The sequence below is a fragment of the Equus caballus genome, chromosome 11 (assembly GCF_041296265.1).
Source record: "Equus caballus isolate H_3958 breed thoroughbred chromosome 11, TB-T2T, whole genome shotgun sequence".
Lineage (NCBI taxonomy): Eukaryota > Metazoa > Chordata > Mammalia > Perissodactyla > Equidae > Equus > Equus caballus.
Window position 1 is genome coordinate 49,577,734 of NC_091694.1, and position 26,938 is coordinate 49,604,671.

Consider the following 26,938-nt stretch of genomic DNA (forward strand, 5'->3'; position numbering starts at 1 on the left):
TTTGTTTTTTAAGATTGGCACCTGAGCTAACATCTGTTGCCAATCCTTTTCTTTTTTTTTTTTCTGCTTTTTCTTCCCAAATCCCCCCAGTACGTAGTTGTGTATTCTACTCGTGAGTGCCTCTGGTTGTGCTATGTGGGACGCCACCCCAGCATGGCCTGATGAGCGGTGCCGTGTCCGCACCCAGGATCCAAACGCACGAAACTCCGGGCCACTGAAGCAGAGCACGCAAACTTAACCCCTGGACCCATTTCTTGATGCGGCCTGTTACACACCCTTAGAAACAGGAGCTTTTCCCTCACCTCCCTGAGCAGAAGCTGGGTCGGCCGTTCCATGGTTCCCCGGGGTTGGCAAGAGCTCCTTTCCTTGTGGGATGGTGTGTTAGTCACACATGAGCTGGTTTCTTACCCAGATCTGTCTCTGGGTGGGAGGGGGTCCTCTCACACCTCCGGAGTTCCAGGAATGCTCAGGACGGGCTCGTCTGTGGGGACACCGCCACCCCCACCCCTGCCATATGCTGCCAAGTCTGTACCCTGGGGCCTGACCCTTCCACACCAGGATGGTCCTCTGGTGGGCCTTGCGGGAGCACAAGGGACAGTGAGAAGATTCTGGGTCCCAGAAAGCCTAAAGAGTGGCCTCCCAGGAACAGACATTGGCTGCCTGGTGGTGGCGCCTGGGCCTCTCCCCGGTGGGCTGAGCAGAAAGGGGAAGTGTGGACAAGCTGGCGTTCACTGCTCTGTGGTGGGTGGAAGGTCTGTGGGCAAGGACGTCTCTCACCAGCTGTGCCTGAGCCACCGCACTCGGGACACTGCTGTCTCCTCAGCCACTCACATCTGGTCACCCTGATGGCCAAGGTAAGCATCTGAGCGTGTGTCAGTGTGAGTGGCCACCTGGGCTTGGGCTGGGGTCTTGGTACGACGGCTGGGTGGAGTTGGAGAGACACTGGCCTTGAAAAGTCCACTCTGCCGGTCACCGACCGGATGACCTCAGCATCCCTTCACCCCTCCGAGCCTCCGTTCTCTTGTGTGTGTGTGTGTGTGTTGCGGTGATGAAGAACCCACCTCGCAGGCTGAAATGACTTAAGGACCCGGAGTGAGATGTGTGTACTGTAGAGGGGCTGTTCTCACTCTCTGGACTCTGATGGCGAGATTGGTGACTGATACGTGACAGGACCCTAATGGGCGGGTGCTGGAGCAGGGGTGGGGGTTGAGGCATTGACTCCATGTCAACTTTGGTCTACACTTTGGAGCCCTCGGATGAAGAAGCTGGAACACCACCAGCTTTGGTGTCTTTGTCACTGCCTCTCTGGTCTTCAGGGATTTATTTATTTATAAGGCATCCTGCCTTCCAACGGCATCGGGATCCAGGTGTGTGGGGCTGGGGTCAGATCTTGGTTGAGTCATCTGCTCCTGCCCTCTGGAAAATTACCACAGAGGAGACCTGGGGTCGGCTTTGTCACTTCCACTTCTGACTTCTCACGCATCACTTGTCCCTAAAGCCACTCCCTTTCCTGGCCCCTTTGCACGCAGGGACCTCTGAGGGAGCATCGAAAGGGGGCTGCTAAGCCTAGAGAAGATGAGGCCTGGGAGCTTCTTTTCATTTTTCTAGGATCTTTTGTTTCCTCTCTGAAAATTATAAAACTGCCGAGAAATGGGGAGAACAATGACCTCAAATCCCACTCCCGCCCCCTCACAACAACTGCGGTAAAGTCCTTGGTGTTTTGCCTTCTAGTCTTTTTTCCTAGGCATGGATATTTTGAAAAGTTGTTATTGGGACCAGGCCGGTGGCACAGTGGTTAAGTGCGCACATTCCACTTCAGTGGCCTGGGATTCACTGGTTCGGATCCTAGGTATGGACATGGCACCGCTTGACAAGCCATGCTGTGGTAGGCGTCCCACATATAAAGTAGAGGAAAATGAACAAGGATATTAGCTCACGGCCAGTCTTCCTCAGCAAAAAAAAAAAAAAAAAAAAGATTGGCAGCAGATCTTAGGTCAGGGCTAATCTTCCTCAAAAAAAAGAAAAGTTATCATTGTTTTATTTTGATGTAAATACATTCTAGAAATAGAAATTTAGACTTCACTGCTGTCGTGGAGGCACAGGCATCCCCAGGCCACTCTACCCACTTACAACACCAGCATTATTGCCAGACAGCCACTGAATGACAGGTTTTGAGTTTTCCTCCACATTCTTAGAACCAAACAAATAAGAAAAGTTGGCAACCGCAAGAGACAACTTGCGGTTGAACCCCAGGAAGGACTTCTGGGTTGTAGAAATCCCGGGATAAACTTACTAGGAAGCTTGAATAATCTGCAAATCTAGAAGGCTCAGCTAAGGGCGAACACATCACAGCAAGCATCTCGGAAATACCAGAAAAGTGACTTCTCTGGGAGCAGGCAGCAGGAGCTCTTTTAAGATATGATTCCTAAATTTTTGAAAATGCGTTTATTTTCTGCTTCACCGCAAGGCCGAGTAGTAGAGAAAGAAAGATAGATCCTACTCTCACACACTAAAAAGTCAAGATCTTTTTTCCGTGTTTTCTCCCAGTTTTCTCCAACCACACTCTCAGGTCGCATTGTGTGAAGATGTGGCTGCGGCAGAGACACAATGCTGTATTCTGCCTTTTTCATTTTAAGTGCTTTCCAAGTAGTCCTCTCACGATGTTTTCTTCCTATCACTCAATTGCTGCATTCTATCCCATCAGGTGGCCCTTCCGGAATTTTCTTCCCCAACCCCCACAGTTTGCTAGGTAGCTCTCTGTTTATCTATAGTGAGGTAAACACTTATGCATTTAGGTATCACTTCCTCTGGATTGCTTCTTAGGCTAGATTTCTAAAAATGATACTATGCACTCAAAGGATATGACCATTTTTTAAAATATGTTACCATTTGCTTTCAAAAACCTTTTTTTAAATCAGTGTATACTGCCACTGGCCATGTGGAAGGATCCGTTTCACCACAACTTCGCCAGAATAGGCTTTTATCATTATTTTTCATTTTTACTAGCCAATACATGTAGTTTCTATCTGTTGGCCAACAAATATGCCAGGGGAGCAATAAACTATGATGGGCGAGCACGTACGAACAGAGTCGAGTCCTGTAATGAGATAAATCAGACGCAAGACTAACCTGAGAGCCGTTATCAGTGCAATCAGCCATTGCTCTAAAGCAAGCCCGGCCATCAGCACAGCTCTGCAAAGCCAAAAAGGGCGTGTTCAGCTCACCCTCTTCTTAGTCCTCTTGCATTTATACTCAGCCTTTCACAGAAATGGGGGGACAGAGAGAGGGAGAAGAGAGGCTGGACTCCTTTTAGTCACGCTGCCCTGCCCTTCCCTGTGCACACGTGGATTTTAAGTTGCCATCAACTATCCACACGGCCATTTCTGGGGCTGACATCAGCGAGGAAGTCAGGTGGGAACTTGGCCTCACCGAGCACGGGCAGTGACAGTCTGGGAACTGGAGGTGAATTTGGGCAAGAACTGCTCATGCTGACTTGCAAGGGTAGCCTAAATATTACCTACGGCCTCCCAGACCCTCGAGATCTAGGTAGAGAGCAGCTCAAACCCTTGTTCCACGCCCTGCTGAAGTTCGAAGTTCAAAACTGTGGGTTCCCCAGGAGGCCAACTCTTTCCCATGATTGACACTGCCTCCGAGCCCCTGCGGGTGAGCCTCAGACTGCACTGACCCAGGGGTGAAACTCAGCCCCTTTCTTGCTTCCCCATACTCAAAACAAGACTGCTCACCAGAGCGCTGGCAGAGGCAGGAGGCTTTACTAAAGATTTTGCAGGGGCCACTGAGAGGTTCCGAATGCAGCGATGTAGACAAGTGCACGCTGAACATAATACCGCCCTGTTCTTAAAGTGTCTTGGCCGCCCCATCCCTGAGCATTTCCCACCAGTCTCTTCTTCCACTTCTGTACCATCCGGATGGCTCCCCTTCCTCTCCTTCTCCCATTCCTCCTCGTCCCCTTCTCCCCTAGCACCCCGAATTCTCCCCCAAGATGCAGAAGAATTCAACAGTCTCCAGTTCCTGCCAGCAAACTTCATTCCCTGCCCAGCCAGCTAAGTCCTTTAAAGGCATCTCATTCTGTTTTTCGTTTTTATTTTCTAATGACGTATCATTAATAGTAATAAAATGCATGTCTTAAGTGTTCAATACAGTTCAGTACGTTTGACAATTGTATATACTCTAACCATTGCCCCAAACAAGATGTAGAAACTTTACCCCAGAAATTTCTCTTGCCTCTTTCTAACCAGACTCTTTCCTCCCCCATAGCAACCGCTACGGGGTTTCCATCACCAGACAGTATAGCGCGTTCTTGAACTGCATACAGAGAGACTCCTACAGGTTGTCCCCTCCTGTATCTGGCTCCCCTCACCGAATGTTATATGGTCGAGATTCATCTACGTTGTTGTGTGTATCAGAAATTCATTTGTTTAAAATTTCTGGGTAGCATTTCTTTGCATAACTATGAAATGTCTGTTTACTCATTCTTCTGTTGAGTTCCATTCTATTTTTGTACAGTTTTACATTTTTGGAGCTGACATCCTTGAGTACAACATGCCCAGATGGTTGATCCTAAGAATCTGAGTGTAAGCAGGGCAGAGGGGGAAAAATTTCAAGTGGAGGAAAAAGAAAAAGAAAAGAAAAAAAAGCTGAATTTCATTTTAATTATACATTTAACTTAACCCAGTATATCGAAAACATCATTTCAACATGTAATCGATATAAACATTTATTGATGCAATCTTTACATTCTTCTTTCCATACTGAGTCTTTAAAATCCAGTGTGCAGTTTACACGTACAGCACACTTCAGCTCCAGCCTGCCACCAGCAAGTGGTCCATAGACTCATGGGGTCAGTGGCTGCTGTCGTGGACAGTGCCAGCCTTAGGTAAGGGGGTCTGTGTCGGAGGCCGCACAGCCATTAACAGCAGAGAGCAAGGAGCTAGAGTGGAATCCAGGTCTCTCCAGCTTCCTGCTGAGCGGTGTGCAAATCTGCCTCTTCCAACAGAGGCTTTTTCGAGGGCTCTTCTGACTCCAACTTTCTGAAACTCTAATGTTCCCCCGATCCTTGCATTCTACCCACACCTTTCGGGACTCACGGCTATTTCAGAGCACTTATTTTTCATAAGAGAAACTCAAGTTTTTCAATATACAGGACATGACCATGAGTTGGTTTTGAAATAAATTTAGGGGCTTACACTCAGTACTTTTTTTCAGGACATAGGCTCAAATAGGTGAGAAAATGTTGGAGTGCATCTTGTGTCATCAAGACATTTTGTGAAACTTGCTCATTTATGTGACTATATGAGAAGCTGTCACACTGTAAATTGTATTTCTTCCTCTGAGGATCTTGGTTATAAAAAAAATACCCAAATGTGGAACAAACCCACAGTCTCTGGAATTCCCAGCAATGGATGGTGAGCATGATATCTTTTGCTGAATGCCCAGAAATGCCTTTGGAGGAAGTGAAAGTTGGGGCTGGGCTGGTGGTTGCCCTTACTCTGAGTAAGTGCCTCCCACTCTGACACACTCAGAATTGCTACTGGTGGAGAATGTCCTAGGTTATTGGAGGAACGGGGAGAAATAAGAGAGAGGCTGGAACTCCAGCCCCCAACACTCGCAAGGCCTCTGCTTCCCAGCCAGCTGCTTCACGCCAGCAGCCGATGGCACATGGAGAGCAGGAAGCCTGCCCAGGTCATGTGTCCAGGTGAGGTGCTTTAGTTAGAATGCACAGCGCTTGAATTTCAGACCCCGGATCCAAACTGCCTATCACCCTGCTTATCAGAAGGCAAGTCCACTAGTAGCCAAGGAGAGAGGCAGAGGCATCAGCCATTCATTCACATATTCACAGAAACATATGGAGTGCCCACCGGGTTCCAGGTGGAGGTCTAGGCACTGGAAACAGTGGTAAAGAGAGAGGTAGGCCCTTGCTCTCGTGGAGCTTACACACCAGTGTGAGAGACAGACAATGGACAAATAAACCAAGAGACAGCCGTCATGGTAAGAGTACGTGGGCTCAGAAGAAAAATGCATTTTGCATCTTGATCACAGCACATTGCGGGGGTCTGCCTCCCACCCCACCCTACCCTGTCCCACCCAGCACCCAGCACCCAGCCCCCAGCCCGTTGACTTTGCCTCCTACTCCAGAGAGAATGGGAGCTTGGGTGTAAGCTCTCCACTTCCTGTCCCACGCCCCGTCGGGCTCACCCCTGTCTCAACCCTTGTTCCCGTTCCAAAGCTCATTCTTCCATCTGTGCCCACGAAGGTCTCTCCTCTGCTCTTCTTCGGATCTCACTTCAGCTCTCCCTCCTATCTCTGTATTTCATCCTCGTCCTCTCTGCTGGCCCTTCATAGTTTATCAACACACTGAAGTCTCTCGTATTCTAAACAAGCAACCTTTCCTCAACCTCGGTTTCCTCCCTTCTTGAAATTCAAGCTTCCCCTGCCTTCTGAGCTTCCCTCACACTGACCAGGGAGCCCCCTCTAAGCTGTTATCAGACATGGAGTTTACAGAGTGAGTGAGATTCAGAGTCTGTCCTGAGGGCAGAATGACTAGGGAGAGATGGGGAAAGGGAGTACAGGTGCACTGAGCTCCTGGGCAGGGAGGGGACAACAAGCAAGGAGGACAATGTTTGGACAACGGGGTCTTTGGGTCTCCGTTCCTATTGTATTCAGTTATGCCTGTCCTCTAAGGCCTTTGGGCGAGGTCCCGGGATCCCCCTGCTCCTACCAATGGCCCAGAGAAGGAATCCTGAGGATCCAATGAACTCGTTCACACGCTAGTAAGAATCAGTTTCTCTTCCTCAATGTCTGGCACACCCAGGCAAATGAGTTTAATTGGAGGGGAAGTGGGGAGAGGAGGGCATGGAACTCTGCTCTGGAGAGAAGTGACTTATTGATGATGAAATTCCAGGCACTGTGACAAGCAAACGGGAAAGGTATTTGGGTTCAAGGAGTCTTTTTTAGTGCCTTTTACTCCCCCCAGCTGCTGCTGCTACTGCCTTTGACCGTTGTAGGGAACCAGCTTCCAGCCTTCCCACCTGCCCCAGCTGGGGCCTCTGCAGACTGGCTGGAGGCAGGGTTCCTCCCCGAGGCCCGGGAACCACCTTGAGTGCTTATTAAAATGCCGATGCCAGAGTCCCACACCAGACCTACAAATTAGAATTGGGAGTGGATAGGGAGTGGGACCCTGGTATCCGCATTGCAATCCATTTCCCAAAGCCCGGGCCTGCCTGGCACAAGTTAGGGCCCTGGAGTCAGAGAGGCCTGGGTTTGCTGTCTGATTTTTCCACTTACTAGCTCTGCAATCTTGGGCAAGTTATTGGGCTCTCCTAAGCCTCAGTTTTCTTATCTGTAAAATGGGATAGTAACTACAACCTGCCTGAGAGAGCCTTTGTAAGGATTAAATGAGACTGGGCACATAGAGTACTTAGAACTTGTGGTAAGTTAGCACATGATGCATGTTACTTTTCTAAAGTGCATTTTAATACTGGGCTGCTTATTATGTGGAACAAGTTACAGCTAAGGGCTGAGGTCTTGCCAATATTGGAAGTTCTTGAACGAGGCTTCTGCTTTCAGTTCTGTTATGAAAAGAAATATTTATTAGGTTAGTGTCAGCCTGGCAAAGTAAAAAGGACGTGAACTTTGGCGTGAAATTGGGCTGAGCTGCAGTCTTAGGTTAGTCAATTTCTAGCTGTGTTGCCTTTAGCAAATTGCTTAATCTCTCTGAGTTCTATTTCTTCATTTGTCAAATAGGAGTAATAATAGCTCTCTGCTAGGTGACAATAAGGATTAAGTGATAACACGTATATCACTGGTCCTCAACCTGGCTTCCTATTGAATCATCTGGAGAACTTTCTTAAAACAAACAAACAAAACCCCACTGGCCAGGCCCCACCCCAGGTCCACAGAATCAGAGTATCTGATGGAGTGCAAACAGCAGCAGTTTTTCAGGCTCCCCAGATGACTCCAGGGTTCAGGCAGGGTTGGAAACTTCCAATATTCCTCAAGTTCTTGGCCCAGGGCCTGACGCACCCAGGTACTGGATAACTGATAAGCAAAGGGAGTTCCCATAGTTCCTCTCACTCTTCTTTCCTCCACGCGTGGTGTCCTCCAAATGCTCCCCCAGTTGACTGAGACTGAGGTCAGGCTCTGCAGCTCCCTGACCCCCTCCGGGCAGCTGGGACCCAGACACCTGTACCTGTGGACTCAGTCCCTCATCCCCACACGCCCTGGGACCTGCTAACCTATGGTTCGAGGTTAGACCAGCTCTGGCCCCACATTAGACCCTACCCTCATCTTGTCTATACTGAACCGTGGGACCCCACTCTGGCTCACATGGCCCTGCTTTATTTCCGAGCCCGAGTCCTGCCTTGAGAACATTTCCTTCTTTCTTTCTTTTTTACATTTATTTTATTTTACTTTTTTCCCTTTTTTCTCCCCAAAGCCCCCCGGTACGTAGCTGTGTATCTTTAGTTGTGGGTCCTTCTAGTTGTGGCATGTGGGATGTCACCTCAGCGTGGCTTGATGAGCGGTGCCGTGTCCGCACCCAGGATCCGAACTGGCAAAACCCTGGGCCTCAGAATCGGAGCGCGCAAACTTAACCACTCGGCCACGGGGCCGACCCTTGAAAACATTTCTATGTTCTCAAACTCTTGAAAACAGATTTTCCCTCCCATGTGGCAGTGTCTCCTCCCAGAAACAGAGACCTGTCTATGTTAAATAGTGTCTGTCCCCAACCGTGTGGCAGGTCCCCACGCTTCTTGACTGGGTCAGCAACGTCAGACACTATGTGGTAGATTTCCAGTCAAAGATAGAAGAATTGCCACTCACTTTTTTTCCCCTTTCCTTCCGGAGACATCAATAGAAGAAAAAAAATGGGGGCTGGCCCCGTGGCCGAGTGGTTAAGTTCATGCGTTCCGCTGCAGGCGGCCCAGTGTTTCATTGGTTCGAATCCTGGGCGCGGACATGGCACTGCCCATCAAACCACGCTGAGGCGGCGTCCCACATGCCACAACTAGAAGGACCCACAACGAAGAATATACAACTATGTACTGGGTGGCTTTGGGGAGAAAAAGGAAAAAAAAAATCTTTAAAAACGAAAAAGAAGGAAAAAATAAATTTTTACAATATATAAACTCATGGAACCACTTTAACTAAAGAGTCTCCTGGAGGTATGAGCTTGAAGTGGTTTGCGTGGTGAGCCCGCCTACCCCACGACGCCTACATCCCAATCCCCAGAGCTGTGGATTTGCCAGATTACATGGCGAAGGAGAATTAAGGTTGCAGGTGGAATTAAGTTTCCTAATCAGGTGACCCGGAGATGGGGAGATGACTCTGGATTATCCGGGTGGACCCAATGTGATCACAAGAGTCCTTATAAACGGGAGAGAGAGGCAGAAGAGGAGGTCAGAGGGAGATGTGACTATGGAATAATTATCTGTCAGACGGATGCGACATTGCTGGCTATAAGATGGAGGAAAGGGCCATGAGCCAAGGAACATGAGTGGCTTCCAGGAGCTGAAAAGAACAAGGAAATGGCTTCTCCAGTGGAGCCTCCAGAAGGCACACAGCCCTGCCCACACTTCAGTTTCAGCCCAGTGACATCATGCTGGACTTCTGACCTCCAGAACTGTAAGACAACACATTTGTGTTGTTTTAAGCCACTCCATTTGTGGTCATTTGTTAGCGCAACCACAGGAAACGAATACGGTTTGTTTCTCACAATGCTGCTGCCTGGCCTCGCACTTGTTCCATTGGGAAGTGGCCTCCCCCAAGGACGTTTCAGTCCAATTCCAAAACTTTCAAGTTACTTTTGATTGTCAAGCAGACTCATTTCAGTTTTAAAATTTTAGTCATGCTCATTTTAAAACTTCAGTCTTTGACTCAAAGCTCCACCCTTGGCCCCAGTGAGGGGAGTGGAGAGAGGTGGGGCTGCCTCAGCATCCCCAGCCCTCCTTGCCTGCCTTACTTCCCTGGTACTGGATTGCGGTGGAAAGACAGGGATAAACAGCTTTCTACGGGAAGTCTCTCATCAGTGGACCATTCCTGTGGATCTACTTTGTGTTGTTGGGTGGAGACTCAACCCCTGGCCCTTGAGAGGTCCCTTGTGGTCCCTTGAGAGACTCACCTGCATCTTTGGGCTGACTGTCAGCATCTTCTCATGCAAACTCTCCTTTGGCCATGCTTCAGGAGCTCTCGGGGGCCTGCATCCCACAATCTTATCTGTTCCAGGTCTGCTGACACAGGTAGGATTCAGCTTCCACACCTTTCTAGGGCCCGAACTTGATCATGCAGCCATTACACACCCACCGCCGTGCCCACCCCCCCACCCCCACGCCACTGGCTGTACTTCCTGCCATCTCTCTCCAGAGCTCCTCTCCCCTCTCTGGTGGCACCCTGGCCATGAAACTAGGCTGGTAGCCCAGAGGACATCCAACTGGGAATGGTATGTGATTCTCTTGGGGACCCACTCTCCCTGCCGCGGTCTCCCAGAAAGATAAGCTTTTTTTAGTTCTAAGAGGCATTTCTCAGCAATCCATGGGGAAGAGTGCTGTTTCTCTGGTCTTAGAATGTGGGGAACTTGGGACTTTGATTTGCAACTGTGGGCCCTGATCATTCATTCTGCGGAATTCTTTGGCCCTTCACACCACCATATCACTACCACAGCAATGCTCCCCTTAAGTAAGATATCCTGAACCCCATTTGGCCTTTCCTTGGTGACTCAGGGGCATCATGACCTAACATCAACAGAGGAGGGCCCTGTGACATAGAGAGACAGCCATTCCACCCTCCTTCCTACCTGGAGGTCTTGAGCAGATCATTTCACCTCAATCTCAGCTCCCTGTCTGGAAAAGAATGTAGTGGGGAGGATGAAATGAGGTGAGAGATGAGAACGCACTTGCAAACTGCTTGGTGCCCTGAATACCCTTGAAACATCTGATGGCAAATCAAATCCATTCGATTTATAAGAACAAAACTACAAAATACTTATCACTCTATGTGGTTCTGAAGAGTGACCCATAGTTTTACTTTCTGACATCATTCTACTTCCTCTTTCTTCCCTAGGAAACTGGTACGAATGAAATTTCTTTGAACTTGAAATCTGAGCAGTGGTTTTTCGTGGAAGCTACGCTACATGGTTGATTGACTCTTTTTTCAGTTTTATCAAAGTGAATGCAAATAGTTAAAAAGTCAGCTGATTCAGAGGGTACATGGTGGAAAGTTACAGCACCCTGTCTTCCCACTTCCATCCTTCCAACCAGTCCTACTCCTCAGATGCGACAGCTTTTAACTCTTGTGTCTTGGTATTTACTTCTACAGCTCTAAAGAGTATGTTTATGGGGCGGCCCAGTGGCATAGTGGTTAAGTTTGCATGCTCTGCTTCGGCAGCCCGGGGTTTGCAGATTTCGATCCCTAGCAGCGCTCGTCAAGCCACGCTGTGGCAGCATCCCACATAAAGCAGAGGAAGATTGGCACAGATGTTAGCTCAACGACGATCTTCCTCACAAAAAAAAAAAACAAAAAAGAGTATGTTTATGTTGCTTTTTGGAGAAATCCTTCAAGAGGAAAACAAGAAGACAAAGAGATAGAAAATATGAGAGGAAAATTAGACCAAAAATCAGGAGACAAATATTTGAATAAGAGACAAGAATGAGAAAATGGAAGGAAGAAAATTCTATCCATCCATCCATCTATCTGTCTATCTATCTATTTATCTATCTATCTATCTATCCATCCATCCATCCATCCATCCATCCATCCATCCCTCCCTTCCTCCATCCATCCACCCATCCATCTGGTTCCCCAGAGGTAAAGAAGGTGAGATTCCAATTTAGGTTTGTTGAACAGAGGTTTCCTGCTGATATGTAGTGTCTTCTCAAGGCCAGTGCCCTTTGACTTCATTGGGCCCGGCTAAACGAAATTTTCCAGGCCCCTACTGAAAGCCAAGTTTCCAGTCTCCATGGTTTTTCTCTTTCCCTTTGCTCTTCTTTCTCTACTGCTTTCTTTTGTGCATCCTGAAAAGGTGATCTACAACAAAACCTCTGCCTGTACATGCTTTGGGGGCGAGTTAACCTGGGTGGCTGACACTTCCTTTTAAGTGTAAATCCCCAGCACATCCACCAACGTGGATAAATGACAAAAGCATAATGTTGAGCTAAAAAGTAACACATGATTACACATGATTGATTTTGCCACATATAACTTTATTAATAGCCAAAGAATGTTATATTTGATGAAACCAAACTTTCACTAAAATAAACAAAATTTGGGGGCCGGCCCGGTGGCACAGCAGTTAAGTTCACATGTTCCGCTTCAGCGGCCCAGGGTTCGCCGGTTCGGATCCTGGGTGCAGACATGGCACCGCTTGACAAGCCATGCTCTGGTAGGCGTCCCACATATAAAGTAGAGGAAGATGAGTACAGATGTTAGCTCAGGGCCGGTCTTCCTCAGCAAAAAGAGGAGGATTGGCAGCAGATGTTAGCTCGGGGCTAATCTTCCTCAAAAAATAAAATTAAATAAATAAAATAAAATAAACAAAATTTGGAACTAAAATCCAAATCATGATATAACAACAAATAAATGAAGACACCAAGTTAGTAATACAAACACATGTTTACAGAGTAAGCCAAGTTAGAAGGTTTTTGTAGAAATAATGGCTTTAGCAGTAGCCTCATTTTGCCCCTATTCCTCTTCCACCTGCCTGGGTCCCTGTTTATATCATTAATATTACTCAAAAGCATGAATCAGAAATGGCACCACCCAAACATGCATGGGTGAATTTCCACTGACTAAGTGGTGACACAGGAAGTTGATTCTCATATAACCAGCATATGTCAAGATATCTCCCAGCCCTCAAGGATCATTTTTATTTTAATACACAAATGGACTGGCAAAGTATCCATTCCACGGATGAGAGGAGCCCAGCCCCTCCCCAAGAGTTCCTTGCGTTCCTGGAGGCTGCTCCTCTGAGTCTGTCCTGCAGTCTGTTCCCCACTGTCACTTGGTGCCTGGCAGCTGCTCTTCGCTCTGCTTGCCCACGTGTCACCCCTGGCTTGGAAAACCACTGTACACATGTCATTTCTCCCCCAGCTCTGTTCATACAAGTTTTTGTTGTGCAATTTAATTGGAAATTTGATGGCAACAGAAGATTGCAACACAGCATTATACAGGCAGCAACTGGAGACAGAATGTTATACAGAACTTCTACAAATGCACTGGTCATTGTCCATTGTGGGGACTTTCTGCTCTGTTCTTCCTTTTTTCCCAGCTTTATTGGGATATAAGTGACTATAACACTGTGTAAGTTTAAGGTGCACAAGGTGTTGACTTGATACCACTTATATGTTTTAATATGATTACCGCCATAGGTTAGCTACCACCCCCATCCTGACACCCAATAACCATTGCTTTTTTATGGGGAGGACATTTCAGATCTACGCTCTTCTTGAGCTCTCTCTCTGCTGCTACCCTCTTCCCCGACTCTCCTCCTCACCAGCCGGCCAGGCTTCAGCCCCCAAATTCCTGTTACTTTTCTCGTGCACACCAATTCAGGTTGCTTTGCATCTTCACCGTCCCCCTTCTGACCATGCCTCACTCACAGAGATCCAGCAAGGCATTTTCCTAACCCCCACCTCAAAAGAAAAACCAAAACAAACTCTCGAAGTTCTATCTCCCCTGTTATGAATTAAGTCTACTCTGCCGCCTTGTTATAAAAACAAGGACAGTAGTCAGTTATTGCTTTAAATGGCATTTCCTCCTCCTGCCGCATGTTTGACAATATGAGAAAGAGCATTGATTCTGTCTACCATTTCTAGAGTGCCTCGTAAGTACCTGTCTTATCTCCAATCCTCATAAATCCCCTGTGAAGTGGTAGATGGTATCACGCCTATCTTGCAGATGAGAACGCAGAATCTCGGAGAGGGTCGAGTGACTTGCCTGAGGTCTCCCAGCTGCTAGTCGGCAAAGTCTGACTGTGAACCAGCACCCGCCTGATCCCTAAGCAGATGTCTCTCTACAACGTGGTAGCTAACTGCCCCCACCAGCCCTGGGTGCCTTTCACTCATGCCTCATTCCTCTATCTCTATTCGTCTCAGGTTTCCACTGAAATGGATTGGTGGAAGAGAAATTTCTGGATCATCTTAGCTGTGACCATCATCATTGTCTCCACGGGCCTGAGCATCATCCTGTACTGTGTCTGTAGGTTGCTGCTTAGACAAGGTAATGGCCAGGGGGAGGGGAGAGGAGCAGTGGTTATCAGAACATAGGGCTCCTTTAGGGCAAGATTAGATCTGCGCCTGTAGAGGCTGAACGTTGAAGTAAGCATCATGCTTTCTGGGTTTGAGTCCCAGCCCTGCTCCTAACTTGTATCTCTGGGCCTCAGTTTCCCCATCTGCATAGTGAAGGGAGGGAAGTTAACTAATCCCCAAGGTTAACTAATCTTCCAGCCCCAAGGGCTTGGGTGAAAGCAGAATCTGTTTCAAGGCACACTATGCTCCAGTGTTTTCTTTCTCCAGAGTGGCTGCTGATTATAGCGTCTTATCTCTTAGAGTCAAAAGAGAGCACAAGTCCATGAAAAGTCAAAAACTGTCTTGATTCCAAACTCATCAAGTTGTATATTTGTTGTACATATTAAATGTGTACAGCTTTTTGTATGTCAATCATACCTCAATAAAGAGGTTTAAAAAAAACTGTCTTGAGGTATGAAAAATGGACTCAATCCATGATCGACATGTTTGGCCACCATGATCACCTACTCTAAGATAATACTCTGAATTTCTGGTATTATATCCACCTTGGCCACTGGTTCTTGACATCCTCAGACATAAATAAGCAGCTACCTGGAGGTTAACTTTAGACTATCTATGAGTAGGTTTTCCATCTTGCTATTCATCTCCAGAAACATGATATCCTTGATTCAACTCTGTGTTTTCTTGAGATCTTATCCCTTTACATGATGACCTGAGCCTGGAGTACACCTGGGGACGGTAAACACTCTGAAAGGCACAGCCACCTTCCCCTGGGGCACCCAGGCAGACATCCCTCCGAGATTAAGGCACTGTCCTCCAGTCGCATCTAGACACAGCCTCAGAATCCTGCTCAGCCCAGTGGTGAAAGACAGGACTGCCCAAGAAGTGAAATCTTCTTGTCATTCTTCTCGATCTCTTTTTAGATAACAAGAAAATTAAGATTCAGAGAGAGGTGAAGCCTTGGTTAAGGTCTCATAGGGGCTAGTGGCAGAGTTGGGACCAGAAAGTGGGCTCCCTGTTCAATGTTCTTTCCCCTCCACCCCTTGATGGTAATTAGTTTTTATTAATACAAAAAGTGTATTCTGGCCCCTATAGTCCTCTATCCATTTGCCGTCTTAGAAGGTTTCATTCTCAGATAGGGACAAATGTATGACCCTGAACCAAAACTTTACCTATTCTCTTTTATCTTAACCCACTCCTATTAAAAAGCAGGTTATGATTAATAATAACTTATACATCCAGCATGTAACAGTTTACAAACTGCTTTTCCCATTCTTTATCTCATTTCCTCCCAGCCACACTTTTGGTTGTTTATTCAGCCAATATTTCTGAATGTCAACTACCCACCAGGCATGATAACAGGCAGTGAGGAAATAAACACAGCACGCATGGTCCTACCCTCGAAGGCTTAGCCCAAAGCTCTGTGGTCAGGTAGCCCAGGTTCAATTCTGGCTCCACCACTTATTGGTCTGTGTCCCTAAGTCTGTTTCCTCTTGATGATTCTCCTTCTACATGTCCTGACCCCTCCTGGTGTCTGAGGACTTCTAAACTCTAAAATCACAGCTTTTGCTAATTCTTCCTAAATGAATATGCTTATTTTTTTTCCTTAGGCAAGAAATTTGAAATTGCCAGGCCCGTGAAACAAGATGAAGAAAAGATGTATGAGTAAGTGGGGTGAAATCCTTCTGCTTTTTAATTTTGAGAACCGCCCATTCACTTCCACTCCTGCACCTACGCTGGTGTGTTAGTAAGAGTGAAACACCCACTCTTCCCATGGAGCAGGTGAAATGTCACATCTGCCAACTCTCCCCTCTTTAAGCGGAAAGGTCTCAGGGCTTTGGGGGTTCAGGGCCCCATCTGGCTCTCTCTGCTCTCCAGGTCCTCCTTGTCTCATCTGGTTTGATAGAGGTCACAGGTTGGGCGTTGTGTTCTGGGCCCACCACTCAGTGTTAGGGCTGCTTTTCCTTTCTTTATTTGGATTACAAGTCTAGTCTTCTAAAAGCAATTGGGTTGAACAAAAATAGGCCATTGGCTTTACTTTTGCATTTTGTGCTCTGTTTGGGGCTTTATGATTGCCATCTGTGTTGAGGTCCCCAAGACCACCTTTAGGCTTGATGATTCGCTAGAAGGACTCACAGGACCCAGAAAAGCTATTATATTCACAGTTATGGATTATTACAGCAAAAGGATACAGATTAAACCCAGAAAATGGAAAAGGCTTACAGGGTGGAGTCCAGGAGAAACCAGGTGCAAGCTTCCAGTTGTCCTCTCCTGGTGAAATCACACAGACCGCACTTAATTCTCCCAACATCAGCATGCGAAGCATTACCAAGCAGAGAAGGTCACCTGAGCCTTAGTGTCTAGGGTTTTTGTTGGCGGTCGGTCAGTCACATTAGCACAAAGTGCGCTCATCACCTACTTTAGCCTCTCAGTCTCCAGCCCCTCCAGAGGCCAAACGGCTACAGTATGACCTAGGACCCCAGGCAAACACAAGCAGGCATTCCCCCTCAATCAGCTTATTAGCATAAACTATCTGGCTGGCCCAAAGCCCCAGGTATACAAAGACATTCTTATCAGGCAGGATATTTTAAGAGCTTAGAGGTTACCTCCCAGGAGCTGGTCAAAGTCCAGTCCTTTCTTTGGAATGTACTCACTATCTGAAACAAAATCTGTTTTTCTAAAATGACTTTTGTTAGGGCTCAAAGGATCCAGCAAATAATAGACCTCTTCCCCACCAATTCTGATCTCCTTGAAGAGTAAGACAAATGTGTCATGCAGTTCGAGACCCAAAATATTGCCTTTATCGAGAATCAAACTGGCATTGCAGAAGGTGACTCTTCTCCATGAGCAAGTGAATTTCCTCATTCAAAGCCAAGCAAACTTTCCTGCACAGTGCACAGGCAGCCCTGGAGATCTCAGGTCTCCCCGGCAGGGCAGCCCCTTTCTCTGATGACAAAGACCCGAGCAGAATATATGCTTTTTGAAGTTAGGCTGGCTCTGCAGGAGAAAGTGGGAGGAGCTGGATCTTTCCCAAAGTCAGATAAATTTCCTCTTCTCATGGGAAGAGCCATGGTCAGGGAGGGGGGTAGAGAGAAGCGACCAATGGAGCTCTTGCCATGTGTCCCCTTCTCCACTCATGCCAACAACCTAAATATGCTTACACTCCCAGGGGGACTTAACCACATACAGGAGGCCAAAACTTGGCTCAGAAGAATCTAGTACCATTTTGGAAATCAGAGTACATGAAGGGAAATGGGGGTCTAGGTAAAGAGGCTTTTTGTTAAAACTTCTTAGCAAAGTATAATATGAATACAGAAAAGTGCACACAGCAAGAGTTTATTGCCATTGTCATTGAGTGGATTCAAACTCTAGCGACGCTGTGTACAGCAGAGCAGAACCCTGCCCAGTCTTTCTGTGCTGTCCTCTCACCTTCTAAAGCTCTGTTAGATAGCGCTCCACTGCTATTCACAGGGTTTTCATGGCCAATTTTCAGAAGTAGATGGCCAGGTCCTTCTTCCTAGTCTCTCTTAGTCTGGAAGCACTGAAACCTGTCCATCATGGGTGACCCTGCTGGTATTTGAAACACTGGTGGCATAGCTTTCAGCATCACAGCAACATGTAGCCACCACAGTGTGACAGCCCACAGATGGGTGGTGTGGTTCCCTGACCAAGAAATGAACCCAGGCTGTGTTGGTGAGAGCACCAAATCTTCATCACTAGACCACCAGGGCTGGCTATGGTAAGAGTACAACTCAATGAGTTTTTGCAAACTACACGGGCCCAGGTAGCTGGCACCCAGATCAAGAAACAAAATTACTGGCACCTCAACACCTTCTATTCCCTTTCAGCTATTACACCCCAAAGATAACCACTATCTGGAATAGTATAGGTTAGTTTTTTCTTGTGTTTGTGCTTTATATAAATGAGATTTGACAGTATGTCTTATTTGATGTTTGGCTTCTTTTGCTCGCCATTTTTTGTGAGAGTCCTCATGTGTGGTTGTAGACTGTTCATTCTCATTGCTATAGAGCCTTCCACTCTGGGAGCATACCAGGATGAATTCATCCATTCTGCTGCTGATGGACATTTGGGCAGTGTCCAGTCTGGGGTTGTTATGAATAAATCTACTATGAACATTCTGGTACATGTCTCTTGGTGAACATATGCAAGCAGGTGTTCAGTAGGGTATATATCCAGTGGTGGAACTGCTGTCACATGGTGTGTGTACATATAGCTTTAGGAGTATATCTGTTTACAAATCAAAATACACCTGGCGCTTACCTCCCCCTCATCATCCAGCTCGAGTGAACAAAGGAAGATGTGCTCCATGCTCTAAGGGCCAGAGCTGCTTCTTCTCAAATCCAGCGGGTCCCTGGGCTGGAGGAAATGGTTTCTTTCGAGTGCCAGTTACAAATGGGATGCCAGACCTAGAAACGGAAGGAAATGCTGCCAATTTTTAGGGACCAAGATTTGAATGTTCAACCCTGTCCATTTGCTTTGATGTTTTCCTTTACCTCTGCTGACGGCAGGCATAGTCAAATCCAAACCCTGACTCCTCCCCTTTTTCTCTCCCCAGGAATGTTACTAATCAGTCGTCAGTTCAATTACCCCCCCTGCCACCCCGGGGTTTGCTGTCTTCAGAACGTGCCTGTGAGTATATTTTGCTGATGACAGTTTCATTCGGGATAGGATAACACATTTATCCAAAGGTCTTAGTCAGCTCAGGCTGCCCACAACAAAATACCATAGACAGGGTGTCTTAAACAACAGAAATTTATTTTCTCATGGATCTGGAGGCTAGAAGTCCAAGATCAAGATGCCAGCCGATTTGGCTTCTAGTGAGGGCTCTCTTCCTGGCATTTAGTGGGCTGCCTTCTTGCTGTGTCCTCACGTGGCCTTTCCTCAGTGTGTGCATGGGGATGGGGGGGGGGGGTGAGGGGTAGAGAAGAGAGAGAGAGAGCTCTCTGATGTCTCTTCTTACAAGGACACTAGTCCTATGGGATCAGGACCCCACTCTTTTTTTTTTTTTTTTGAGGAAGATTAGCCCTGAGCTAACTACTGCCAATCCTCCTCTTTTTGCTGAGGAAGACTGGCCCTGAGCTAACACCTGTCCCCATCTTCCTCTATTTTATATGTGGGACGCCTACCACAGCATGGCTTTTGCCAAGCGGTGCCATGTCCGCGCCCGGGATCCAAACCGGCGAACCCCGGGCCTCTGGGAAGCGGAACGTGTGAACTTAACCGCTGCACCACCGGGCCGGCCCCAGGACCCAACTCTTATTTGACCTTAATCACCTCCTTAGAGGCCCCATCTCCAAATATGGCCACACTCGTTGGAGGAAGGAAGGGAGTGTCAATGTATGAATTTTGTGGGGACACAAACATTCAGTCCATAACACTAGGATTTGCAGATGGCAGCATCCTCTTTAAAAAAGATGATTAAATTAAAAGGGGGCAGAAGAAGTGCCAATGCTCCTGATACTCGATGTGTAAATCCATACTGAAATCCCAGCTTGGAGCATGAATAAAAGGAACGTAGGCGTGTCCCTGGGCCTCTCACACTTCCTATCAGAAAAACTGCCTGGTTCCCTTGACTGGAACGTCCTTTAAGCTCTTCACAAAGCTGGCTTTACTTCATCCTTCAGGTGGCAGCTCAGATGTCACCATCTCAAAGAGGCCATGCCTGACCACCCTATCTAAAGTAATCCTGCTAATTTTCCATGACACTTATGGGAATTATCCAAAATTGTGTCATTTAGTTATCATCCGTTCATTCATTTTGTCTCTCCTCCACTAGAAATGTAAACTCCAGGAAATAGGAACCTTTCTCATCTTGTTCACCCCTGTTTACCCACCGCTAAGAACAGTGCCTGGGGCGTAGTAGATAATTAATAGGAATGTTTTGATTGAGCGGATAAATAATAATAATAGCTGACATTCAATGAGCACGCACTGTGTGTCAGGCCCCACACTGGGCTTTTTACAGGCGTTGTCTCCTTTAATCCTCGCAACAACTCTACAAGGCAGGTACGTTATTATTCCCCTTTGACAGTTGAGGACACTGAGACACAGAGGACTTAAGTGACTCGCCCACGGCCACACAGCTCGTGACTGCTGGAGCCGGAATATGAACTTGGGTCCGTCTAACTGCAGAGTTCTGCAGGAAATGAAACGGTGGTGGTTTTTCAGGTTCTCTTAGGAAAAGATGAGATTGCGGTGGAGGCAGTGCCGATCCCCAGCAAAGGTGGAGTGAGCTGTTTCATCAGCCCTCGTCTGGCCACGTCAGTCCTCTTGCAATGTACGCGTTCTCTACTAATTCCGCCTTTAGAAACACAGCTGTCCCCTTCCTTTTTAGCAGAGAGATTCGTGCATGAGCAGTTACGGATAGTTCTGGAGAACAGTGTAAGTCATTGGGAGGCATGTGCCAAAAAGGAAATACGGTTTTGTATCACTTCCTTAGGAGAGTTAGGATCTGTAAACACAACACTACTCATCTGGCAACTGGCTCTGGTCAGTTTCTTATCTCAGCTTTTGTTTCATGGTTCCCCCTCCAGTACAGTCTTAGGCAGAGGGACATGGAGTCAAGATGTACGACCAATATTCGCCATTTACTCACTTGGGTGATCCTGAGACTGTGTCAAAATGGAGATCTGGTCCACCAAGAAGTGGGAAGATCACCAAAACCCGTGAAAATCACACTGAGCCACTTGGTCAAAATTATGTAGACACAGTAGCTTTGCATCTAAGGACCTATTTGTGTTTTCTAGCCCCACAGGAAACCCCAAGTCCGCCACCAGCTACATACACCCTGGTAAATAAACTTAGAAATAAGAAGGTAAATTCCGTCCCAAGCTATGTTGAGCCTGAAGAAGACTATGACGATGTTGCTATCCCTGAAAACATGGAAAAGCATCACTTAGAAACCTCCATGTCTCCTTTTTGGCCAGCTGAAGAAGGTTCACACAACTTATTTTAAAACAATCAAGAGTGGTTGAAGTTTAGTAGATACCCAGTCCCGAAAGCCAGCGGCAATGTTACGAAGCTTTGTAAGATAAGCACTTCCTGAACCTTAGACACAGGCGCGTCAGCGATCAGATGACCGCAGGCAGAGGAAAGAAGCAGATGCTCAGCCTTGAAGACCCAGAGGAGCCAGACCTTGAGCTTCTGTTGAGCGAGTCCCACGGGGAGGACTTCGGTTCCCTGCTCCTACCCGTGAGAAACCACTCAGTTCTCAGCACTCTTCCTTGTTTCCTTCCCTTGTTTGTGTGGTTCTAAGTGATCTTAAATCTTGCGGTTCGATTGTACACAACCTCTCGGGTTCCCATCCCCAGCACGGCCCTCACTGAGCAAACGGTCTTGTACCCACCCGCCCCACCCACTTCTCACATTGAGGGGCTGTGGGTGGTAGTTACAGCTGAGCGCTCTTGTGCGCAAGTAACTGCGTCAAGCCTTCTGGGTTCTTCAAGGGAGGGAGTGCTTTTTGTTCACGTGAACTCTCCCCACCTGCACACGCCCACACCCCGGTGCCTCTCTGTGACCTTGGCCAGACTGACCGTGGAAACTCAAGCTCTCACAGGAGGTTTTTCTCCTGTGCTCCCCCGTTGCCCCATAACAGTCAACAAAGGACAGAAGTTACACAAGGAGGTGTCGTTTTGCCATATGTGCATTGCGGGAGCTATAGGAAAAGTGGGTTTCCCCAGGAAAAATCATGGGGAACAAGAAAGAAAGGGAGATTAAACGGCAAACTCAAGATGAGAGTTCAGGGGGCTCACTGGCCTCCCCCATCATTTCCATTACTGCCTCCTCCCTAGGATAAAGTGCTATGAGAACAGCGCCAAGCCCCTTCCTTCCAGATCACTGTTCCTGAGCCACTGGAAGCAGAAACTCCAGTGCGATGTGCCGCAGTCAATGAGATGCTGGGGAAGTGGGCTGCTGTCCGGTAAACGAGTGCTCTCGCTGCCAAGGCCCAGGTCAACTTCGTAGGCTCCTCAGCTTCATCATTTCCTTCGAGCTCATTTCCTAGAGCCCTAGGACTGGACACTTTCTAACCAGACTCACAAGAGGCTGATTCCTAAGCAATCCCTGGGAAATCCAGAAAAGAGCAGGCTTGCAGGGAGAGCACGATGAACCGTGAAAAGGCCCAGGCGTGGCCCTTGGACTGAGCTGCTCCTCGAGAATTGGAAACTGTGTTCCCACCACAGTGAGGCTTCCTCCCTCAACCACTGCTGGACCAGTGGGGACACGTGCTTCCTCCCGGCTTCTCTCTTTCTAGACGCTGTGGAGACCTCCAGCTGCATGGTCGTACTTCCTTATTTCAGGCCAGTGGTTCACTAACTGGTCTTATGGAACTCTGATATTCCACCAGCCAGAGAGAGGACTCTTTTCCCAAATTATAGAAAAAAAAAGATAAAGGATAGAAGAATTTCGCATGTATACTCTCCTCTTAGAAATTTTCTGTAAGCCATCTGCATCGATGACAAAAGTTAAAAACAAATTCCAGGTAAATGTTAACTCCTCCTTGGTGTCTGGGACCCCACCGTCTCCTCATTCTCCTCCTGCCCGTCTGGCCTGTCTCAGTCTTGTTTGGGAGCCCCCTTTCTCTCTGAACATCTCGTCAATGCTGGTCTTCCTCAGGGTTCTGTCCCAGTCCCTGCCCTCATCTCACTCTAAACCCTCAGGAGGGATCTCACCGATGGGCTCAGGGCCCCCTCTACTCTGATGACTTCCAAATCGCAGACCCCAGCTAGGCTCTCTCTCCTCAGTTGCAGACCTGGCTGCCTCCAGGACATCCCCATATGCTTCTCCCGGAGGCTCCTCGAGTTCAATATACACTGAAAAGAGCTGATCACCTACCCCCAATTCCAGGCTTCTTGTGCTCTGCTATCTTCTTAATTGCTGAAGTCAGAGGCCAGCGCACCGTCCGGAGTCCCTCCTTCCAGTGTTCCCGCCTCCTGCTGACTGTGCCGCTTGAGGAGGTTTCCAGTCAGTCCCCACGTCTCCATCGCCCTTCCCAGGCCAGGCCATTGCCAGCACTTGCCAAGAGGACAGCCTCCCGCTGGCCTCCTGCCCTGGCGTCTCGCCCTCCAAACCCCTTGCTACATGGCAGCCGGCGATCTTCTAAAGTGAACATCTGACCACTTCATTCCCTTGCTAACTCTCCTCTTTCCCCATTATCCTCAGAAAAAGCCCAGCTCCTTCATGTGGGTTACAGATTTGTCAGGATCTCGTCCCCGGTTATCTCTTGCCGACCTTCTCCTCCTCACCCCCTGGCAACTTCCACTCCACCCAAATTTTTGCTCCGGCCATTTGAAATGACCTCATCTGTGGTTCTCCTGGCCCTGTGGCTAGGCACAGTACTCTCCCCTCTGTCTGGAACATTCTTCCTCACCTTCTGATCATCTGCTTAGATCCTTTCCTCAACCCCCCAAATTTGGGTCTGGCGCTCACTTAGGTGCTCTCCTCTCATGGCATTAGCACGCTGTAACTACCCATTTACCTGTCTTTCTCCCCCCCTAGACTGAGAAAAACGTGAGGGCAAGAACTGTGTTTCTTTTTCCCCCGTTGTTTTCTCTGTTCCCAGCACAGTGCCCAGACACTTTGGAGATGCTTAACAAATATGTTGAATGAATGAATGAATGAATGAATGAAGTCCTCTGGGATCTCACCCTTCCCTGTACTTGGCCCTGTGGAAACGCTTCTCCGTCTGCGCTATAATTGTCTGGCTACTTTTCCATCCTCCTTTCTAATCTGGGGACTCCTTGGGGTGGAACTTGCCTAGCTCACTGCTATATTCCCAACGTCCAGCACAGACCCTGGCATTTAATACATACTTACTGGATCTTGAACATTAACGGGAAACCTACCAGTCAGTTTGACAAAAACAAACAGACAAGCCCTTTCTGTCTGGGCGTGTGTAATTTGGTTGAGATTTTGTACGGGACACCTGTAATAAAGCCATGTTTTTACCAGTTTGGTTAAAAAAAATTGCTACCAGTTTGGAAGATAGAATTAAATATGTTAAGATTTCTCAGGATTTTTTTTGTGTATTCTAGCCCTACGGGAAACCCTAAGTCAGCTACCAGCTACATATTCATAAAGTCAGAAATAAGAAGATAGTTTCCATCCCGAGCCATATGGAGCCTGAAGATGACTATGTTGGTGTTGACATCCCTACGCATATCGAAAACCATCATTTTAAAACAACTCCTGTTCTGATACCTTAACTATTTTGAGAACTGATGGTTTACTCATATCACAAATTGGTGGATTATAGTTTTCTCTAAAATAGTTAAAGTTCTGATCTTCTTTGTGGTATAAATAAGATTGTTTTCAGGAAATGCTCCAGCATTACCAGCAACAAATTTTACAAATCATGTGTATTAGTTAGTATGCTTTGGGCTGCAAGGAACAGGCTTTCCAACTAAAGATAACTTAAACAGTGAGGAATTTATGACCCTGCAAATCAGGAACCCTAGAGGTAATCACTCCAGAATTCAGCAACTCTGAGACTCAGGAGTATGGACTGACTTTTCTTTGATTCTCTTAGCTTTACCCTCATGGTGGCAAGGCGGCTGCCATAGCTTCAAGCATCACATCCTCACATGATAACAAACAAAGTTAGGAAGGAAAGGGGCATTTCCTCCCATGTAGCTCTTTTTATTAGGGAGGAAATTCTTTCCCAGAAGCCCCCAGCAACTCTCTCTAATGTCTCATTGGCCTGGATTGGTTCACATGCCCACCTATAGGAAAGGCTGGGGAGTGTACATGGGGCATTTTCAGCCTTTCTGGCTGGAGGTTGGCTTTGCCCTCAAGGAAAAAAGAGGGAATAGCTGCTGGATAGGCAGCCTGCCATCTCCCTGGGTCAGTTCACTTTAGCAAATAACACTGTTCTTTATTTACTATTTTTTCCATTACAATCTCAGATGTGTTGGGGAGTTCAGGGTGAGGTGTGGTGTCCAGATTCTACCATTCACCCTTCTTCTTCTACAGGGTTTTGACCAATAATAACGCAGAAGGGACTGCCCGTCAGATGAGGTTAATAACAGAACGGCAATAGCAACAGCATCAGGAGCCGCCAGTGACTGAGCTCCAGGGGCTTCACGGTGCAGTGTCCCCATGACCTGGCACAGGCGGGGCTGCTGGGTGTCCTCAGAGAGCTTTCTCCTCCCTCCACCTCCTCCCCGCCGCTGCTCCTTGAAGCCCACTCTGACGGGCTGGTTCTTCCCCACCCCCTTGGATAAAATCTCAGGCCAGGGCCCTTGGCTTTCCTGTCACTCTGAGGTCACCAGAAGCCCTCCAGGTGTGGGTTACACAGGTGTATGCATTTGTTAAAATTCAGCGAATACACACAAGATTTCTGCATTTCAACCTAAGTAAATTTTACCCCGAAAGAAGAAACTGTGAACAAATATCGAGCTCCAGTTAGCGACAGGCACACTCAAGTACTTAGGGGGAAGTGCACGACGTCTGCAACTCACCTTGAAGTCACCCAAGGACAGGGTGGCTGTAGAGCCTGTGCGTTAGGTGTGAGGGAAACACGGAGCCTCCTGTGACCACCCTCAGCTCTTGTTATCACCTCCACGCTTCTCCCGGAGAGAAAATGGAGGAGCAGCTGTGCATGGGTCGGAGAGAGGCGCTGGAGTCTGTCCTCCTTTTGGAGGCAAGATGACTCCATCTACATTCTCAGCTAACGCTTTGGACTCAATTCAGTCAGTTAGTCCCTCCAGTCTCCTCCTTGTAGGAAGAGAAAGGGACTCTCCTCCTCCATGGAAACTGAGAGAAAGAGGATAAGGCTCCCTCCTGACTAAGGATGACCTTTCCCTGACCTTGCTCCGCGGCCCTCTCCAGAGCTGCCAAGGGGCAGCAGGCAGAGCAGTGTCCTGGGGGTCAGCCCAGCTCTGCCTGCAGGGCGGAAGCCTGTGCTTCGCCCCCCCAATATATATTCCACTCTTCCCAGCAAAAGCCTCCGATTTTCCGGTTGGATCCACTTCTTCCTCTTCTCTAAGTCGGTGCGGTTTGCATGGACCCTCATCCCCAACTCAGGGCCAGAGCACGTGACCCCGCCTGGGTGATCAGAGACCTCCAGTCCCTTAGCCATGGTGACTGACGGCCTGATGCTCTGAGTACCAGGGCAGGTGTTCCTTCCCACTCGATTTGAAGCTGAGGGGATCTGAGTTCTCAAGGTGGCATCTGCCATAGAGGACACTGAGCTGAGACAAGAAGAGAACCCAGATCCTAGCGCCACTGTTTGAGCTCCTGTATGCAGCCATGCTTGATGCAGGCATGACCTCTGAATTTTTTCGTTACATGAACCAATGTTCTTTAAATGCTTTCAACTCTGCCCCTTCAGGCCCATCCCCACCATTGCTGCCTAATCTTGGTCTCGTCCTCTTTCATCCGGCTGAATGCAGAAGCCTCTCGCCTGTTCTCTCCTCCTCCAATCCATCTCCCGCTTGCTGTCAGAATGAACTATCTGAAACACAAATCTGATTAGGTCACAGCCCCGCTTAAAATCCTTCAACGGCTCCCTGTGCTCATGAGGATAAAATCCACACTCCTTTGTGCACCAGCCAAGGCCCTCATAACCTGGTCCCCGCGGGCCTTGTTTCAGCTCCTCCTCTCCTCCCACCATGCACCCTGATGGTGGGAAACCACTTGCAGCTCCCCAAAACATCAAAATGGTG

The 26,938-nt window shown here is 47.8% G+C and overlaps 1 protein-coding gene and 1 long non-coding RNA gene across 5 annotated transcripts; one reads left to right on the forward strand and one right to left on the reverse strand.

Moving 5' to 3' along the window:
* The first annotated feature begins 696 nt into the window (after positions 1–696).
* Positions 697–24,281, forward strand: SCIMP (SLP adaptor and CSK interacting membrane protein). 2 transcript variants are annotated; one of them, XM_005597701.4, is made up of 5 exons: positions 697–854; positions 14,103–14,226; positions 15,866–15,920; positions 18,832–18,905; positions 21,023–24,281. In XM_005597701.4, exons 1-5 carry the CDS (start codon positions 846–848, stop codon positions 21,229–21,231), a joined length of 471 nt encoding a protein of 156 aa, XP_005597758.1. In that variant the 5' UTR covers positions 697–845; the 3' UTR covers positions 21,232–24,281. The 2 variants fall into 2 exon arrangements, with proteins under 2 accessions (XP_005597758.1, XP_070084094.1); XM_070227993.1 differs by lacking the exon at positions 697–854 and having other exon boundaries at positions 13,895–14,226.
* On the reverse strand, positions 12,192–23,217 carry LOC138916309 (uncharacterized). Of its 3 annotated transcripts, none has more exons than XR_011423451.1 (3): positions 23,109–23,217; positions 18,537–18,682; positions 12,192–12,502 (listed from the first exon to the last, which is right to left on the reverse strand). It is a non-coding gene; the product is annotated as an uncharacterized lncRNA (long non-coding RNA). The 3 variants fall into 3 exon arrangements; XR_011423453.1 differs by having other exon boundaries at positions 12,192–12,506; XR_011423452.1 differs by lacking the exons at positions 18,537–18,682; positions 23,109–23,217 and adding an exon at positions 16,479–16,612.
* Positions 24,282–26,938: the final 2,657 nt, after the last annotated feature.